General features: G+C 42.2%; 2 protein-coding genes across 3 annotated transcripts in view; both read right to left on the bottom strand.

The window, feature by feature from the left end:
- TRAPPC10 (trafficking protein particle complex 10) overlaps positions 1-19618 on the bottom strand; it is a 91761-nt gene that overhangs the window by 37078 nt on the left and 35065 nt on the right. Inside the window, exons 1-3 of one of the 2 annotated variants that reach the window (XM_032219469.1) lie at positions 4965-4984; positions 3749-3830; positions 2735-2870 (exon numbers count right to left, since the gene is read on the bottom strand). In XM_032219469.1, the coding sequence (XP_032075360.1) occupies positions 2735-2870; positions 3749-3762 (150 nt within the window). In that variant the 5' untranslated portion in view covers positions 3763-3830; positions 4965-4984. Of the gene's footprint in view, positions 1-2734; positions 2871-3748; positions 3831-4964; positions 4985-19618 lie in introns of those variants that run through there. The other variant, XM_032219468.1, reaches the window with a different exon arrangement.
- Positions 5002-8378, bottom strand: LOC116510084. The gene has a single exon (XM_032219470.1). It carries the CDS (start codon positions 6317-6319, stop codon positions 5573-5575), a length of 747 nt encoding a protein of 248 aa, XP_032075361.1. The 5' UTR covers positions 6320-8378; the 3' UTR covers positions 5002-5572.

Below are 19618 nucleotides of genomic sequence, written 5' to 3'. Positions count from 1 at the left end.
TCCCCCCAGGTTTAAGGATGGACTGTCCAAACAGTCCTTCGGGGGCAACATCCAAAGCCACTCAGTCTTATCGGGATTGAGCACAAGTTTGTTCGCCCCCATCCAGATCCTAACAACCTCCAGGCATCGGCACATCAGGTCCACCGCTTCACTGAGCTGGCAAGGGGAAGAAAGATATAATTGAGTATCATCGGCATACTGATGATACTTTACCCCATGCTGTCGCATGATCTCACCCAGCGGCTTCATGTAGATGTTAAATAGGAGGGGGGACAAGACCGAACCCTGTGGCACACCACATTCGAGGGGCCTAGGGGTCGAATAAAGAAAATCTTTTCAGACCAGAAATACACTATATTGCCAAAACTATTCATTCACAACTGATTCTGATTATGTGGATGGGTGAGCAAATACTTTTGGCAATATAGTGTATATTAAAATAAGGACCATTTGTTTTTAATTGCCTATCCTACATGTGTAGAGTACTCCTCGAATTACAACATTTCACTGAGTGTCTGTTCAAAGTTACAATGGTACTGAAAAAAGTGACTTATGACCATTTTTCACACTAACAACCATAGCAGCATCCCATGATCACGTGATTTACATTTGGATGCTTGACTCACATTTATGATAGATGCAGTGTTCCAGGAGCATGTGATCACTTTTTGCAACCTTCTGACAAGCAATGTCAATGGGGAAACCAGATTCACTTAACAATGGTGTTACTAATTTAATAACTGCAGTGATTCACTTAACAAATGTGATAAGAAAAGTCATAAAATGGAGCAAAACTCAATAACTTTAGCTCATTTAGGAACATGAATTTTGGGCTCAATTGTGGTCATAAGTTGAGGAGTACCTGTGCTATGTGTTTCTTTATAGCTGCATGTTTCCATTATCTCTCTATTTAATGTTTCATTTTACAATATACAATGTGTGAAAAAGTCCTGCACGCTTTACGGTTTATGACATTTTTTGGATAGCCCATTGATTTTATGATATTTTATGCTAACTGCTATGCAAATATTGTTATATTTAAATAAATACTGATGGTTTTTAAGTGAAAAGCATAAGCTTTTTGCAATTTGGTGCTGTTTGGATGGGGATTGTGAATTTTCTTGCATGCTTACAATGCATGCTTACAATGACTATGAAAACAGATTAACTGATGCATACCCTGTGGCATACATGTTGCAATTACTAAGGCGGATGCTAGTGTTTTGTTAACATTTTTATTGTCTGTGGCCCTGAAAAGGACCGTTTAAGTAACTAAAAATGGTTACTAATATGAAATTGGCCAGCCCTTATTGCTTATCACTAGGCGGCATCGCTTCGGCATAGACTGTATAAGCCTTTGCATGTGATCTTTGGTGACAATGTGGTGCCAGGCTGCAGTAATAGATTCAATCAGCTCATGCTTGGTCTTCGGATGCTTCTTGTTATTTTGTAACCAATCTTGGCCTACAAGTTCTCAATTGGGTTCAAATCCAGGCTCTCAGCTGGCGAATCCAGGAGTTGAACACTATGCTTCTTCATCCACTGCTGGACGGACTTGGCTCAATGACAAGGAGTGGTGTCATCCTGAAAGTAAAAGTCCTTCCCTACAAGTTGCTGAGCTGAAGGAAGCATGGTCTTTTCCAGGACTTTAATATACTGCTTGGAATTCATGATTCCCTGCACGATTTGTATCCAACCAATACCAGAAGCAGTGATACAGCCCCAGATCATCACGTGCAATGGATGCCTCACAGCTAAATTCTTCAGCTGGAAATCTTCTGACATACTTATTGCATTGATTCCCAGTCAAGTTGAAATTGTTCTCGTCACTGAAGATGACCTTGGCCCACTGTTCGTTGGTCCACTTAGCATACTTCTTGGCCCATGCACGTCGACGAGAGCGGTGACCATCTATGAGCAAAGGTTTATTTTGAGCCCTGCAGGCTTTGAGCCCTCTGGCAAGCAGTCTGCAACACACTGTGCTTTGCACACTTTTACATCACGTTTCACCCCAAATTCTTGTAATCTGAGGTGAGGTGAGCTTCCTGTCAGCCATCGAAATGCGTTGCAGAGCCCGATCTTGTCATTTTATCCACTTTCTTGGTTTTCCAGAGTGGAGCTTGTCATCAACTGAACCAGTTATTTGGTATTTTTCAACTACTCTGCTTACTGTGGTGCGATGGTATTTCACTCTCTTAGCTATTTCTGCACAGGAGTAACTCTCTTCATGAAGCACAATGATACAATGCCACTGTTCAGTACTGGTGAAAGCAAAGGCCTTCATCCTTGCCCGCAGCCAGAACTAAATTAAATTTCTCGATGCTTTTCATGCCTATTTATAGTCAGAGAGTATGACAACATTGATTAGCTCATAGATTTAGCCTCTGTGCATTTTGATTGGTCAGCCAAAGCTCGCTGTTGATTGGCTACTCTCGATCCTAACATTCTCAAAAATTCAAGTTGTGTTTGTTTTAGCACATAAACTCATTTAAAACTTTAAAAAGACTTATAAAAATTATGCATCTCAATCCGACTATTAGTACTTCAAAGTACTAATTTTGCATTGTTTCTATGAGTGAAAAGTTGATTAAACGTGTAAATACAGCTTAAAACTGAACGCATGCAGAACTTTTTCACACAGCTGTAAATATGGCAAGGTACAAAATCAAATACACAATATCTTGAACCAGCAAAATATGTAAGACTTATGTTTTGAACACATAAGATTACTTACACAACATTCTGTCCAATAAATATGGAGAAAAGGAAATGTCAGAAGAGCTTTGTTCCCTTCTTTAGGTAGTAGCTCTTCTTTAAATTGTACAAAATTAGATTCCAGATGGATCATCTTAGGGGCCCGTCCATATGACCTGGATAATATTTAGAAAACTTACATTAGTTGACTGCATTGTTAGGTCCAAATAAACAGGAACAAGAGTTTCGTTCAAAGCAATAAGAGTTTATTCTTGTTACCTATCACAAGAATCTTAGTAACTAATGGTCCAAGCTAAATTGGTGCTAAATAAGGGTCAATGAAATTCACAGGGGTGGTGGTGGTGTGTAGACTCTCATGGCTACACAATGACTTCAAACTGATAATGCATTTAATCCAGCCCTCCAGCTCAGCCTGCTGATCTCCTACATGTATGTTAAACAAAGCTAAAAGAATGACAGACAGCATGCAGATAAATATTTATGGAAAAGGTAAGAAGAAAATGTTTAGATATGCAGATTTAATAATTTATATGAAGTGTCATGCAAATTTACAAAATTTCATATAATTTTATGTTATAAAAAACTTAAAAATTTATAGAAGTATGTAATGAAAGAGAAAACGCTCTACTGGTTGTTTATTATTCTTAAATGTTTTTCCAAAACATAGAAACATGCATTGAAATAGCCATGCTTTATTTCAATTACACTTTTTCATTTAATTATTTTGTTTATGATATAATATCTGAAGATTTACTGAATTGAAGCTAGAATTCATTTTAGTTCTACTTATCTATTTTAAACACAACAAAGAAGCATATAAGTAAGTTATATTGCCATGTCAATTCCTCCTTAGCTTTGGTCTTATCTCAACTAGTGTCAAGAATTTAAAGAACATTAACTGTTATTTCATAAGGAAAATTATTGCTTGATGTTTTGATTGTATGTTTGAATAGACTTTATTTGTATAGTAAATTAATCTACATTGGTAGTACATACGGTAAATATATGAACAATTAAGGAAAAAATGTATTACCGTCTCCATTCCATGGGCTCTTTTGGAAGCTGCTGAGAAAGTGTTGGATACAGAGAACTGAAAAGGCTCTGATCACCAGCACCTAAGAGACAAAAATATCAGAATGTGAACATTATTCTTGTTCAAATAAAGCTGTTTAAAATAAAGTTATATGTATTAGATATTTTGATGAACTGGCATAACAATTGGCCAATGTTTTGAATAAAATATTAGTTGTTTTTGCATTTATATTTCTCAGTGAAGAAGATATTAAACTTTTACAGATAAATGTATAATCATAATCATCAGTCCCCAACCTTTCTGGTTCTATGGACCAGCAGCAGCGATAGCAGTAGGGAAGTGGTGGTTTTATGTGTGCAACTTAATCCCGCACGTGTGCAAATAAAGCTTTGTGCATTTGCCCACCACGTATGTGGGAAATGCACAAAGTGAGGTACTGGTCTTCAGCCCAGAGTTGGGGACCCCTGATATAGATATGTCAGAAATAGTCTCTTTGCTGGTAGAAGGTAATACCCAAGAACAAAATAAGAAAGAAGAGAGTGTACTTCTAATATGAGCAGGAAATAATTTATTATATGCAAGCTCAATGTGATTTCTGACAATTCTTTTATAAGGATGCCAGAAAAAACCCCATACAGATAGCTCGTACATTTTATCCATGTAAAGAAATACATCTATATCTAAATTAATAGACTAATCAGAATTAATTAATCAGAATGAAATTGAGAGGGGGAGTGTTGCTCATGTGATATTAATAGATGGGATGAGTGGGATAAAAGTCTGAAAAAAATTGTTCCATCTAGAAACCTAAGAATGACTTAAAATGCTTACTAGCTAAATTCAGCTCAGGTATTTGCTTCAGCATACCCATTCATGCATATAGACTACAAAGAAATCAACCTAAAATATGATTGTTTATGATAAAAAGATTTTAAGAGAATTGGTGAAATTATGAGAGGATGAAAAGTTCAAAATTTGGGAGAGATCATTTAGTAGTGTCAAAAATTTCCTTTGAAGATTCACTCTTAGAAATAAGGAAGAAAATAAGTGAAATAAAGGAAAATTAATGAAAATTCTGTGGTGAAATTAATGGAAGAAACCTGTAAGTATAACATCTTCCATTAATTTCACCAGAGAATGATTGAAAAGTGGAGATAAGGATATAAGATACAGAAATTACTTGTTACAAATTGCTATAGAAGGACCATTGACTTACCTGAAGGGTCGTTTTCAGGGTGCTGCGAAGGAGAGTCCAAGCAAGGGTTAAATACAGCCAAACTGCCCAGAGCTGAATTGAAACTTTAAGCCACACCTCTGGTGCTGATTATCCTTAGATTTTTCAATGAAGACGTGGAACTGTTGCGCGCTGAGAAGTCCAACATTGGATCAACAAGAAACACAACCGGAACAAGTCCAACTGGAACATCCAAGGAAACCAATGCAATAACAGAGGAGCCAGACCCCAGGGTGGGGTGGACTCTCCTTCACAGCGTCCTGAAAATGACCCTTCAGGTAAGTCAATGGTCCTTTTCCAGGGCGCTGCTCAGGAGAGTCCAAGCAAGGAACATACCCAAGCTAAATGTCACGAGGGCAGGAAGCAGAAGCAGACAGGGTCTCTCCGCTGGAATGAATACCCTGCAGAACACGTCTCCCAAAGGCCTCTTCCGCTGAAGCAAACTTGTCTAACTTATAATTCCGCACAAACGGAGGTAAGGAAGTCCATGTGGCCGCTCTGCAAATCTCCTCAATGGGAGCCCGTGTTGCCCAGGCTGCGGTGGTGGCAGCACTTCTGCTCTAATGCGCTGTGATATGACTGGGTACCGGTCAAGACTGCGGAACATGGGCGAGAGTTATGCAGCCCCTAAGCCAACCGCCAATCGTAGACGAGGAGACCTTCTTGCCCTGAGATGACGGCTGGAAGGATACAAACAATGACTCAGAGCGTCGAAAACTGGCCGTACACTTGATGTATCTGAGTAGCGTCCTGCGAATATCCAGCTTGTGCCAGCACTCCTCGCGAAGATGCCTTGGATGCGGACAGAAGTCAGGGAAGATGACTTCCTGGGCCTGGTGGAACCAGGAATTAATCTTAGGCATGAAAGAAGGATCCAGCCAAAGGATCACCATGTCTTGGTGAAACAAGCACAAATCCTCATAGACAGACATGGCAGCCAGCTCAGAGATACGTCTGGCCGAGGTGATGGCAATGAGAAAAACGGTCTTAAAGGTCAGATGTTTCAAGCTGGCCGAACTGAGGGGCTCGAACGGCGGTTCGACCAGAGCCTGCAAGACCACATTAAGGTCCCAAGTTGGGTATCTGTGAACCATCGGGGGACTCAGGTTAGTCGCCCCCCTAAGAAAACTGTGAATGGTGGGGTGACGGCTGAGAGAATGGTGACCCTCAGGGGCCAGGATGGTGGAGAGCGCGACCACCTGACGACGAAGAGTGTTAGGCGCCAAACCCTTATCAAGGCCGTCTTGCAGAAACTCCAGAATGACAGGAATCGAAGCTGAACGCAGCTGACGCACCCCTGGAAGAACACCAGGAGACAAAGGCCCTCCAGGTGGCATCTTAAATCCGAGTCATGGAAGGACAACGTGACGCCTGAATGGTGCTGATCACCTTGGTGGAAAGGTTGTCCATGCTTAAGAGATCCCTCTCAAGTGCCAAACGGATAGTTGTAGCAACTGGGGCTCTGGATGAAGAAGGGCCCCCTGGCAGAGAGAGATCTCATGTGGAGGAATCCGCCACGGGTCTCGGATGGACAGACTCACCAGATTGGAAAACCAGGTCCTCCTGGGCCAAAAGGGGGCTACCAGAAGGATTTCCGCTGCCTCCGCCAGGATCTTCCTGATGACTCTGGGAAGAAGAGGCAATGGGGGAAAGACATAGAGCAGTTCCTTCGGCCAAGGGCAGTGAAGAGCGTTTACCCCCTCGGCCCTCGGGTCGTGGAACCTGGTGAAGAACCTGGGAAGATAAGAGTTGGCTGCTGTTGCTAACAGGTCCACCTGAGGGCAACCGAACCTCTGAACTATGCTGTGGAACAGCTGCGGGTGCAGGCACCACTCTGAGTGATCGACAGTCGCCCTGCTTAGCTAGTCCGCCTGGGTGTTCACCGTGCCGGAGGTGTGCTCCGCCTGTATGGACAGCAGATGAAGCTCCGCCCACCGACCTAGGTCGTCAGCTTCCGACATCAAGGACCCGGCCCGCATGCCCCCCTGGCGGTTGATGTGCGCCTTCGTTGCGACGTTGTCCATCAGCACCTGCACGTGATGATCCTGAATACCCATCTGAAATCGAAGCAGGGCCAACTGGACAGCCCTCAGCTCCAACCAGTTGATGCTGTGCGATACCTCGGTCGAGGACCACCTGCCCTGAGCTATCTGGTTGCAGAAGTGGGCCCCCCAAACATACAGACTGGCATCTATCATAATGGTGAGCTGGGTCGGCTTCTTGAACGGAGATCCCTTCTTCAGGGCAGGAGACAACCACCATCGGAGTGAGCGACGCACTTTCATGGAGACTGGAATGAGCCTCGGTGAGCTGCTCTTGTTGGCCCTTTGATAGGGCAGAAGGAGCCACAGGAAGGGATGACAGTGAAGACGTGCCCACGGAACGATGGATAGGCACAATATCATCTTGCCCAGGAGCTGCGATAGCAGAACGATCTTGGCACGAGGAGACCGCTGTACCTGCATGGCCATCTCTCAGAGGCTCTGCACCCTCTCTGGTGACAGGAAGACCTGGCAGATGACAATGTCGATGATGGCCCCTAGATGCTGAAGCCTGGTCATTGGGTGAAGATGGCTCTTTTCCAAGTTGATGGAAAACCCGTGATTCCGGAGAACCTGCAGAGTGTCCTTGACTGCCTGCTGGGAGGATGATGACTGGATGAGCACATCATCTAAATAGCAGTGCATCCTTACTGGTCGCGACCTGAGGAATGCCGCCACTGCTGCGAGGACCTTGGTGAATGTCCTGGGGGCCGATGACAGGCCGAACGGCATGGCCCGGTACTGGTAGTGCTGACTGGCATAAGTGAACCTCAGGTATCTGCGGTGAGCTTTGCTACCTCCATGGGTACATGGAGGTAGGCCTCTTTTAGGTCTATGGAGGTTAAGATGTCTCCCGGCCTGATGCAATCCAGGATCGACTGGAGGGACTGCATCTTGAACCTCTGATAGATGACATGATAATTTAACTGCTTTAAATCTAGGATCCCCCTCCACCCTCCGGAGTTTTTGGGGACCAGAAACAGGATAGAATAGAACCCTGTCCCCTCCTGACCAGGAGGTACCGGCTCTATGGCCCTGATCTCCCTGAGATGTCTTATTTCCTGTTTCATGAGGGATTTTTTGACAGGGCACGAGGGAACGGGACACCTGATGAAATGACAGGGAGGAAGAGAGAGGAATTCTAGGGTGAGAACCAGTCGGATTGTTTGTAATACCCACTGGTCCGATGTGACCTGCTTCCACTGGGCTTGAAACAATTGGAGCCGCCCTCCTATGAGAGCTGATTCCCGACAGTCACTTATACTTTCTGAAAGGGTGGGAACCAGATCCCCCCCGAAAGGGGCGTCTGGAGCAGAGGTGGGTTCCTACCAGTTTGTACCTATTCGGTAGAACCGGTTCGTCAAATCTACCAAACCAGTTAGAAGAGGTGGACCCGGAAAGCAGGCCGCACCTACAGAAGAGGTTCCAAAAAAATTTGAAACCTACCACTGGTCCTTGGATATGATTATTCTACACTATCATGCTCATATTTATAAAACTCAGTGCCTCTGTGAAAGGTAAGAATGACTACTGCGTTTGTGGTGCAATCAGAACATTGCATGTGTTGAAGTTGTTTTAACGCAAACCAAAGATGCCTTTTAAAAAACAAGTTTACATCATATTCTTATGCATGCGGTGCTGTGTGTGAGGTAATTTAAGATGGTTCTGACAAGTGTCATTGGTATCTTCATATCCGGTCACATGGGCAGCAAGCCACTCCTATCTGGTCACATGGACAGCAGGCCACTCCCACAAAGGAGGCCACACCCACAGAATAGGTTCAAACAATTTTTGAAACCCACCACTGGTCTGGAGTAATACGGTTGGCGACCCCTGTCCCAAAAGTACTGACGGTACTGAGACCTGTCCGCCTGCTGGTTGAATGGGCGATGCGACTGAGCAGAACTGGAAGAAGGTTCCGAGTTCTGAAAGGACTGCCTCCTGTAGGAGTAAAAACCCTTCTTATCGGATTTCTTAGAAACCGACGGCATCACCTTCTTTTTCTCCTTATTTTCCACTAGGACTGGATCCAACACCTCCCCAAAGAGCTTGACCCCTTTGAAGGTGGCAGAAACTAACTTCCACTTGGAACACATGTCCACGTTCCAATGCCTCAGCCATAAGAGACGGCTGGTGGTGACCTTCGAAGCCAGGGCCCGAGGAGTGAACTTAGCTGGACTAAGACCGGTTCCTCAAACAAATCCCCAGGTAAGTCATCCAGTTCAGCAGGAGCTTGAACAGGTGGAGTGGACCCCATACAGGTGGCCAGCTTGGCCTTGTCCAAAATGATTTTGAAATTTGCAATGTTAAATAGTCCCGATGAAGAGGGCTTTTGAGCCGCTGCACCTTCCTCCCCCGAGAATTCAGCCTCCTGAACAGGTAGAATGTCATCCCCTACTCCCAGTCCTGCCTTTCCAGTGAAAGATCAGGCCCAAGATCCTCCATAGGCTGAGCTCTGGGTTTGGGCCATGAAGAAGGAAGTTGAGGAGCCAAGGGAGCCGGGGCAGGACCTTCTTCTATGTCCGAACGGCAAGCGAAAAGATCAGCCTGATCTACCATTGAGGCCCCTGGAGATACTGCCCTAGACATGGAAGCTGTGGGGGGGAAATTCCCGGTCCTCATCCTCACTGTCTGAAATAGGCCTTGGCTGGGCCGGAGGAACCTCCATGGTGGGCTCCTCAGGAGACACCGATTGGGAGGACTGCGTTTGATGCTGGGCCTTGGAGAATTGCTTTCCAAGGGCCTTTTGATGGTGTAATGCATCCTTGTATGGCCCTGATCCCTGCTTAGGGGCTGGCCTGGAGTATGGTTTGGAGCCTCCGATGGCCTCCCTGGCAGCCACACCAGTCTGCCTGGAGAACACCCTGGAGGAACCCCCTGCCTGGGTGGAATCCTTGGGAGCCTGCTCAGCCATTAGTAACTGTGGGCCAAGATAACCAGGGACTACCTCCACTCACCACCTTGCAAAAGCCCTGCAAACCAACAGACGCTCTGAAGAGACGTGAAGGGATCGCAGCAGCAATATCCAGCAGGTGGAATAAAGTGCGAGCATTAACAGTCCCAGCACTGCAGGAATGAGGGTTGTGACCAGCGGCCCCAATCCTTGCCGCTCAGGTGAAAAGGATACACCTAATTGCCAGCCAGGCTGGACAAAGAGTGGCTCCTTGTGCCACCTGCTGTGAATCAGGCTGCAGGCAGCTGCCACGAGGTTGAAATCAGAAACCGAAACTGCAAATAGCTCTCAAAATGGCGACCGGAAGATCTAATTACTTTAAAAGTTGCCGCCAAACCATCCGGAGCTCTGAGGCACCGCACCTGCACGCCAGCCACCAAAGGCACGGACGCCAACCACAGGAGCCTCTGCGGGGCTTTCCCCCTCCCCAGCGAGGGTCCAGCAGCTGCCTGCGTTCCCCGCGGCGCCTGGGAGTCAAGCAGGACGCCAGAAAACCGAAGAGCGAGTTAGAAACGAATTAAAGAAATCTAATTACACTCACTCAGCCTGATCACCCCTTAAACTGAAAATACAGTAAATGCTCAAGAGAGTCCAAGCAAATAAACTAAATGCAGAGAAACTTAAAGCGCGTCCTATTGGGCTAGCTGAATTGAAAAATCTGAGGATAATCAGCACCAGAGGAGTGGCTTAAAGTTTCAATTAGCTCTGGGCAGTTTGGCTGTATTTAACCCTTGCTTGGACTCTCCTGAGCAGCGCCCTGGAAAAGCATGTGAACATATGCTAATAGAAACTAAGAAATAGGATTCTTAAAGGATGATACCAGAATATCTGTGTAACTGTCTTTCACTAGCTAATTGTAGATCCAACAGGTTAATAATTTTTTTTTGGGGGGGGGGGGGGGTGATAAAAACTTACAGTAAAAAAAAAAGCCAGACTGAACCCGTTGGAAGGTGCCCAAACATTATATTTAATTTTGTATCATTAATGGTTGTTTATAAAATTGGGATTCGAACCACCACACTTTCTGATCGACAAGCTCAGTGTCTTAACCACTGAGGCACAGCGTTCCTTGCGACTTCAGCATTTAGTCATGCCAGCCACATGACCAAAGAGATGTCTTCGGACAGCACTGGCTCTTTGGCTTTGAAACGGACATGAGCACTGCCCCCTAGAGTCGGGAATAACTAGAACATATCTGCGAGGGGACCCTTTACCTTGATAAAATTGGGGGCCTTTTTTCATTTCATTATATGGAAATGAGAATTGGATTTGAGTGAGGAAATGTAAAGGTGAATGCTGTAGGAATAGATATTTAATGAGTGTCCTATGTAGCTCCCAAAATACATAGTGATCTCAACACACCCCATAGCCTAGGGTGTCATAGCAGTAAGAGACCAGCACTATAGGGAACAAAGAATTAATCAGTATCATGACTTATTAAATGACAGGGTTATCATCTGAGAATTCTCTTTTCAATTGGCTAAACAAACAGAACTTTCTCGGTTGATATATATTTTGACTATGTAAGGTTTTTCATTGCAGGAAAGATCTGAGATATATTGAAAAATCTGGATATAATTTATTTTACTAGCCCATTATAAAAATTTCTGGACCAGTGCTCTGATTTTTTCCCCAATTGAGTTTTTATTTCCAAATAAGCTTTAAGTATTGCAAAACAAATATATTTAATAACTTTGATTTGAAGAAATGGATGGTGAATGAGAATTGTTTATATTTAAAGTCACTTAAGCTATCATTTCCCATTACAGTACTATATAAGCACACTTAAAAAGTACAAAGCATATGCAATAAACACAATATTTTCTTCAAATATTCTGATAAGAGCATAAACTTTCAATTTATTTGAGGCTTTGCACTTATCAAGAGCAAGGAACTGCAAACATACACTTAGCAGTTCTCCAACTGCCTGAAAAGAGATATACTTTATGCCAGAACAAATATCTGCTCTGTAACTTATCACAGCCTTGAAAGCTCATTTTCTTATTAGAAAAAAATCAAAAGTCCTAGATGGTACTGTCTTGCTTCCCTAGTCTTGGAGGCCTAAAACAGAATTCCGTTTTTTTTTTCAGATGGCAATCCAGATTAGTTTTATTTCCTGTTACTTCATGGATTTTTCAAGGAACATATTTTACTGTTTAGGCTATTATTTAAATGTAATCCTAACACTGTCCTTAATGAAAATGAAAGGCATCCTTATAATTATACATGGAAATCTATACATTTTGATAAAATAACCTAAAAATTAAAGACCAAGCAAAATATTCTCTTCTTTTCAGAGATAAAAAGAAAAAGATGACGATAAAAAGATGAAAACATTACACAAAGAGAAATGAATGGAACCATGGAGATATTATATATGTATCAGACCTGACCTGATATGTGAGCACAGACCTTGTTAATTGCTATTTCCCATGTGAATTAATGCTGGTCTTCCAAAAATATGGGAGACAAAGATTTAGCTATCAGTAAGCTGTTTTCATGAACAAAGATGGACAAACAGACAAACCAAATCTTTTTGTTAGAGAAAAAAACTTCAGCTTTTAAGTTTAACTAGCATAAAAAATTGCATAAAGTAAATTTAAATCTCTTTCTATAAATTAAGTTGCATAATTCATTCTAATTGCAATATATTGATCAGCATAAAAGTTATATAGTCATGGGTTACTGAAGCTACAAGAAGCCACTGAAAATAATTACTGAAAAGAATTATTTAGTTTAAATATTTATAAACTGCTCAGTAAAGAGCTTCTATAGTTACAAATCATTTTTAAAAATAGCAATATTTACCAGCTAAAACTAAATAATATTTAGATAGAAGATAATAATTCTGAAATTGTTTGCAAATGTCATTTTAGTCATAGAGGTAACAGAAAAAACCATGCCCCTTTGCTCCACCTAGGTTTGTTTTATTGAGATTTTAAAAAATTAATACGAAAAGAAAAGCTCCAACGTGTGACGTATTTTTTATTTCCATTAATGCAACTGGCCCATGTATTTACTGTATCTAAGTATGTACATATTTGATTGACTGATTGATTTGTATGGTCCCCATCTTAAAACAACCCTGGGTGGCTCACATGCTTCATAACATAAGTTTGCTGATCAGCCAACCTCCTTAGACTTGACAGATATGACCATGATGACTTGTTCAGAGAAGAAAAGTAGAAATGTGTTTTCCTTTTCAGCTTAAGAAAATTTTCCTTAATAATCACTGAGAAAGCTTTAAATACAACATTTATAAGCTGCTTGATGCCCTTAAGATGTTCTGACGATCAACTTCCTGCAATTGTCCTGTTGATTGAGGCAGATAGGTATTGAAATCCAAAACATCATTACAGGCAACCTGACCTGCAAAATTGTATTTGTTACATAAACATATACAGGTGAAACTCGAAAAATTAGAATATCATGCAAAAGTTCATTTATTTCAGTAATGCAACTTAAAAGGTGAAATTAATATATGAGATAGACTTATTACATGCAAAGCAAGATAGTTCAAGCCGTGATTTGTCATAATTGTGATGATTATGACTTACTGCTCATGAAAACCCCAAATCCACAATCTCAGAAAATTAGAATATTGTGAAAAGGTGCAATATTCTAGGCTCAAAGTGTCCCACTCTAATCAGCTAATTAAGCCATAACACCTGCAAAGGATTCCTGAGCATTTAAATAGTTTCTCAGTCTGGTTCAGTAGGAATCACAATCATGGGAAAGACTGCTGACCTGACAGTTGTGCAGAAAACCATCATTGATTCCCTCCATAAGGAGGGAAAGCCTCAAAAGGTAATTGCAAAAGAAGTTTGATGTTCCCAAAGTGCTGTATCAAAGCACATTAATAGAAAGTTATGTGGAAGGGAAAAGTGTGGAAGAAAAAGGTGCACAAGCAGCAGGGATGACCGCAGCCTGGAGAGGATTGTCAGGAAAAGGCCATTCAAAAGTATTGGGGACTTTCACAAGGAGTGGACTGAGGCTGGAGCCAGTGCATCAAGAGCCACCACACACAGACGGATCCTGGACATGGGCTTCAAATGTCGTATTCCTCTTGTCATGCCACTCCTGAACAACAAACGTCAGAAGCATCTTACCCGGGCTAAAGAAAAACAGACCTGGTCTGTTGCTCAGTGGTCCAAAGTCCTCTTTTCTGATGAGAGCAACTTTTGTATCTCATTTGGAAACCAAGGACCCAGAGTATGGAGGAAGAATGGAGAGGCTCACACTGCAAGATGCTTGAAGTCCAGTGTGAATTTTCCACAGTCTGTGTTGATTTGGGGAGCCATGTCATCTCCTGGTGTTGGTCCACTGTGCTTCATTAAGTCCAGGGTCAATGCAGCCATCTACCAGGAGATTTTGGAGCACTTCATGCTTCCTTCCGCAGACGAGCTTTATGGGGATGCTGACTTCATTTTCCAGCAGGACTTGGCATCTGCCCACACTGCCAAAAGTATCAAAACCTGGTTCAAAGACCGTGGGATTACTGTGCTTCATTGGCCAGCAAACTCACCTGACCTGAACCCCAAAGAGAATCTATGGGGCATTGCCAAGAGAAAGATGAGAGACATGAGACTGAACAATGCAGAAGAGCTGAAGGCTGCTATTTAAGCATCCTGGTCTTCCTTAACCCGTCAGCAGTGCCACAGACTGATAGCTTCCATGCCACGCCACATTGAGGCAGTAATTGCTGCAAAAGGGGTCCAAACCAAATACTGAGTATATATGCATGCTTATACTTTTCAGAGGTCCAATATTGTTCTATGTACAATCCTTGTTTTATTGATTGCATGTAATATTCTAATTTTCTGAGATTGTGGATTTAGGGTTTTCATGAGCTGTAATCCATAATCATTACAATTACGACAAATTACGGCTTGAACTATCTTGCTTTACATGTAATGAGTCTATCTCATATATTAGTTTCACCTTTTAAGTTGTATTACTGAAAAAAATGAACTTTTGCACAATATTCTAATTTTTTAAGTTTCACCTGTACACACACAATCTTAGTATTTTAAAATGAAGTTATAATCTCACAGCATAATTTTAAAAGTATAACATCTACTGAATAATACTCTGCATAACATGTCCAAACCTGCTGGCTCTGCCATTTAAATCAGAATAGTCCCATTCACAAGAACATATGTCAGATATTGTACCATGCAATTCGAATACCAATAGTAAAATATGTAGGCCATTGGAAGAGAAGCAATACTAAATGCAACTGGACCATTCTTTTTTTACTGTCCACAGCAATGAGTACAAGTCTCACCTGAAAGTCGGCTGGGTGACTTTGAGCCAGTCATTCTCTCTTAGCTCAAGTCAAAAATTGGAGGAGGAAGGAGTGTTAGATAAGTCTGCCTCCTTGGCTTATTTGTAAAAATAATAACGGCGGGATACAAATAAATGAATGGACGAATGACAGTAGAATTCACCGTAGCAGAAGTAGAACTCTCAACTTGTATGTTAATCCTTTATGCATTGTGCCATTATCTATGGGCTGTTAGTTTGACCTCAGAGCTTAGCAATACGTTTGCCAAGTTTTCGTCACCATTCAAGGAGACAACGTCAGTGTGCTTTGAATTGTGCTCATCTGTCAGAACACTGGCCTGTTCTGACAGACGAGTATAATTCAAAGCACACTGACAATGTCACCTTGAACGGTGACGAAACCTTTGCAAACAAATTGCCAAGTTCAGAGCTCAAACCAGCAGACTAACTACCCAACCCGAGCTACTAATATTCAAATACATTTTAGTCATTAACTATGCTAAGCTAACTCTGCCCCTAACATACACATATTGCATATTATGTAATTTGTATGACAAGGACAATTAAGAATGCTACTCTGTAAATCCAATATCTAACACCCAAAACATCATCAAAGATGTATAAAGGTGTTTCAAATATCTGTTGGAAATGTAACTGTGAAGAAGGTACTTTCTATCATCACTGGTGAAGCTGGGATAAAGCAAAGAAATACTGAAGCCAGATTTTTTTTGTTTTGATTCCGAAGTCTTACAACATACAAAGTTGAAAGCAGAAATTTTTCTTTTAAGGATATTGGTTAAAGAAATTGATAGCAAATTCATAACTTTATTATATGATAAATGAGAATCTTATATGCATAAAAATCGAAATTGAAACACATGTCAATTTCCATAATGGAAGAATGGATGGAAAAAGTTATGAAATTGGCAGAGATGGAAACTGCTTCTGAATTTCATGCTCCAAACAGAAAAAAATGAAACTTTGATTTTAGGTTTCAATGATTAGATTAACTCTAAAAAGCTATTACTTACTAAATATGTTAAGCAAAACATGAGGTTGTAACTGTGTTATATATTCTACTGCATTGAAAAAAAAATGGAAAGTCACTGTTTTTTCTTTCCTCTTTATCTTGGACCACTTTCTCCTGTTCCTTTATGATCTTTGTTATCATTTGTATTTTATAATAAACTTTAATAAAACAAAAAATGCTGCACTGTACACACATAATATTGCATACGAAAAACCAATTTACTAACTAATAAGTAAGTTGGACACATACCTAGTATAGCTAGTATACAGCCATCAAGGCAGAGGGCACATCAGAACAGCTTCCCTAACTCACTTCTAAACGAGATTTAATATGAAATCTAAATAGAGAAAGGACTCTCTAAATATATTATTCAGTAGTGGCAGATTTTGGATTATCATCCTGTTCCTGGCAATGCTATCCTATTTCTGGTCAGTAAATAAAAATCCACCAAGATGTGAGCTTAAAAAATGTATTAGAACTAGGTGCTATCACTGAAAAAGTCTATCCCATAAGTTAATCTCCAAAGCAGTCTTACTTTAGTGTGAGCTACTGTCTTTTAAGCCATACTTTTATTTTGCAGCACTTAAGGTTCAAGCTTTATATGAAAATTGTGTAGATTTTAAATTTGCAATTAATTTGATTTTTAAGTTAATGCTTAAGAATTCTACTATATATAGAAATTAGTTATCATACAAATTCCTTGACAACTGTCCCTTGAAAGTCTATTTTAGGGCTACTTTACAAATAACTCAAATCCTAGGGCACTAGGTGAGACTGAATTTTTTCTACCTATTATTATTATACTAAATTCCTGATTTGTTATTTGAATAACACAGCCCACTAGCTCCCAAAACTAGGAAACAGGGATATTACTCTATTTCTTTATTCAGATGACACTGTTTCATTTTCTCTAGCTCTGGCTGTTTTCTTAAAATGGAGTTTCCTTAAAATAGACCCTCCTTAAAATGAAGCCTTCCAAAAACTTGTGAGAATAGGACCTGCTTGAAGAATGGCATGAGGCTGCCTCTGTAAGAAAGTTAAGCCGTGCATTGGCTAGATACATCTGTCAGAAGCTGCAGAAAAATAGAGAGGTCAATTGAGTGCTGCTGGGCTCTGGAGCTGACTGAGGAGCAGACCATGGCCTGTAAGATTCATGGCTTCGTACCCACTGGTATCCCCTGGAACCCGTTGAGGCCTCCCAGCCCAGAGTTTACATGCACCAGTGGGGCCCAGGCCTCCCAGGGCCTACCTCCTGTTGAAGCACCTCCTCATTCCACTTAGTGCCACTTAAGCACTTACCACAAATGAGAGCGCTGGGAAGACAGTCATTGTCTGAATCATGAATCTTATTTAACAACCACTTCACTCAACAACTAAGATCCCAGGATCAATTGTGATTGTAGATCAAGAATTATCTGTAAATCAACTCATAGTATCAAAACATAGAAGAGTTTAACATTAACACCACCATAACAGTGAATATCACAAGGAAATTAAATTTAGTAAATGGGCGTTGGTTCTTACCTGATACACCCGTTCTCTGAATGGTGGAGACATCATTCAGGAATGGGTTAACTCTGTCCAGCATCCAATAGGACTGAGTCTACAAGTTGTGATCTCACACCTCCTGTTGTAGCTCCTCTCAGCTTTTGACGAAGGTGGACTGTAGACTGCTGTGCCTTGAAGCTCAAGAAAAAGGTTGTTATCTCTCCTTGTAGACCTAATGACTACGGTCCGATCATGTCAGAAAGGGTGGGGCTGGATGATGTCTCCACCATTCAGAGAACAGGTGTATCAGGTAAGAACCAACAACCATTCTCCAAGTTGGTGGAGACATCATCCAAGCATGGGACATATCAAAGCCAGTCCTGTCTCTCCGGGTGGGCCTCATGTGAGGACCTAGTCTCTATGTGTGGATAGAACCTGCTGCAACATCCTTCTTCCGAATGCAGCTTCTACTGACGCGTACTTATCAAGTCTATAGTGGTGGATAAATGAAGATGTTGTAATCCACGTGGCCGCCCTACATATTTCCTCCACTGAGGCCTGGGAAGACTAGGTGGTTGATGTGGCCACACTTCGAGTCAAGTGCGCCATCACTTGTGGAGGAATAAGCAGTGACTGTGCAGCATAAGCTCTAGAGATGGCAGATGTGATCCACTGCCATATGTCTGAAGAGGAGGCCTTGGATCCCCTCTTACTACCAGGTTGGGACCTGACAAATAAGGCCTCCAAGCGACGAAAGTCTGCCGTCCTCTTGATGTATACTAGGAGGGCTCGGAGAATGTCGAGGGAGTGCCATTTATGTTCCAATCTGTGAGATGGATTAGGGCAGAAATTTGGAAGGACTAGTTTCTGTGTCCTGTGAAAGACTGAATTTATCTTTGGAACGAATGTAGGGTCAAGGCGGAGGATGACCCTGTCAGGATGGAATATGCATAAGTCCTCCCTGACGGACAGGGCTGCCAGCTCCAAGATCTGTCTCGCTGAGGTGATTGCTACAAGAAAAAGTACCTTCAATGTTAGATTGTGTAAGGGGGATAGAACGTAAAGGTTCAAAGGGATACTGCATGAGAAAATCCAGCACCTTAACAATATCCCAAGATGGAAATCAGTGTATTATAGGAGGTTTGAGATTGGACGCGCTCTTGAGGAAACAGCGTCTGAATGGGTGTTGAGAAAGAGATTTGGATGATCGGAGAACCAGAACTGATGAAAGGGCTGCCACCTGTTGTTGGAAGGTGTTAGGGGCGAGATCTTTGTCAAGACCCTGCTGCAGAAATTCGAGGACCTTAGGGATGGAAGCCTGTATAGGGTCAATGCCCCTAGTCCAGGGGTCAGCAAAGTGCAGCTCTGGAGCCACATGTGGCTCTTTCCTCCCTCTGCTGCGGCTCCGTCACTGGTCGTCGCCACAATTTTGAAAGGAGCTTCTGGTGGGGGGGGGGAGAGAAGCACAGTGCGCCAGGAGAAGACTCTATGGCAAGGGGAGGGTTTTCCAATTGTCTCCACAATTGATAGGGCTTTCGGTTATGATATGTAGAGGAAAAAGTATGCTGCGCTAGGAGGAGACTCTATGGTGGGGAAACTGAATTTCCGGTCAGCTCCAGAATTGAACAGGGGCCTTCCGGTTAGGACCTTTTTGGCTCCCGGTGTTTTCTTTTCTGTGAGAAATGGGTCCAAATGGCTCTTTGTGTGTTTAAGTTTGCCAACCCCTGCCCTAGTCTGACACCAATTAGAGAAACAAGCCCATGTGGCATCGTAAATCCGGTTAGTAGAAGAGTGCCTGGCCACCTGAATAGTCTGGATGACCTTATCAGACAGATTG

Source organism: Thamnophis elegans, chromosome 6, assembly GCF_009769535.1.
Source record: "Thamnophis elegans isolate rThaEle1 chromosome 6, rThaEle1.pri, whole genome shotgun sequence".
NCBI classification, from domain to species: domain Eukaryota; kingdom Metazoa; phylum Chordata; class Lepidosauria; order Squamata; family Colubridae; genus Thamnophis; species Thamnophis elegans.
The sequence above is the reverse complement of the archived record's forward strand: the minus strand, read 5'-3'. Positions and strand labels throughout refer to the sequence as shown.

Excerpts from the sequence above, each read along its gene's own strand:
- LOC116510084 (XM_032219470.1), bottom strand. The coding sequence starts at position 6,319 with ATGCCACCTGGAGGGCCTTTGTCTCCTGGTGTTCTTCCAGGGGTGCGT.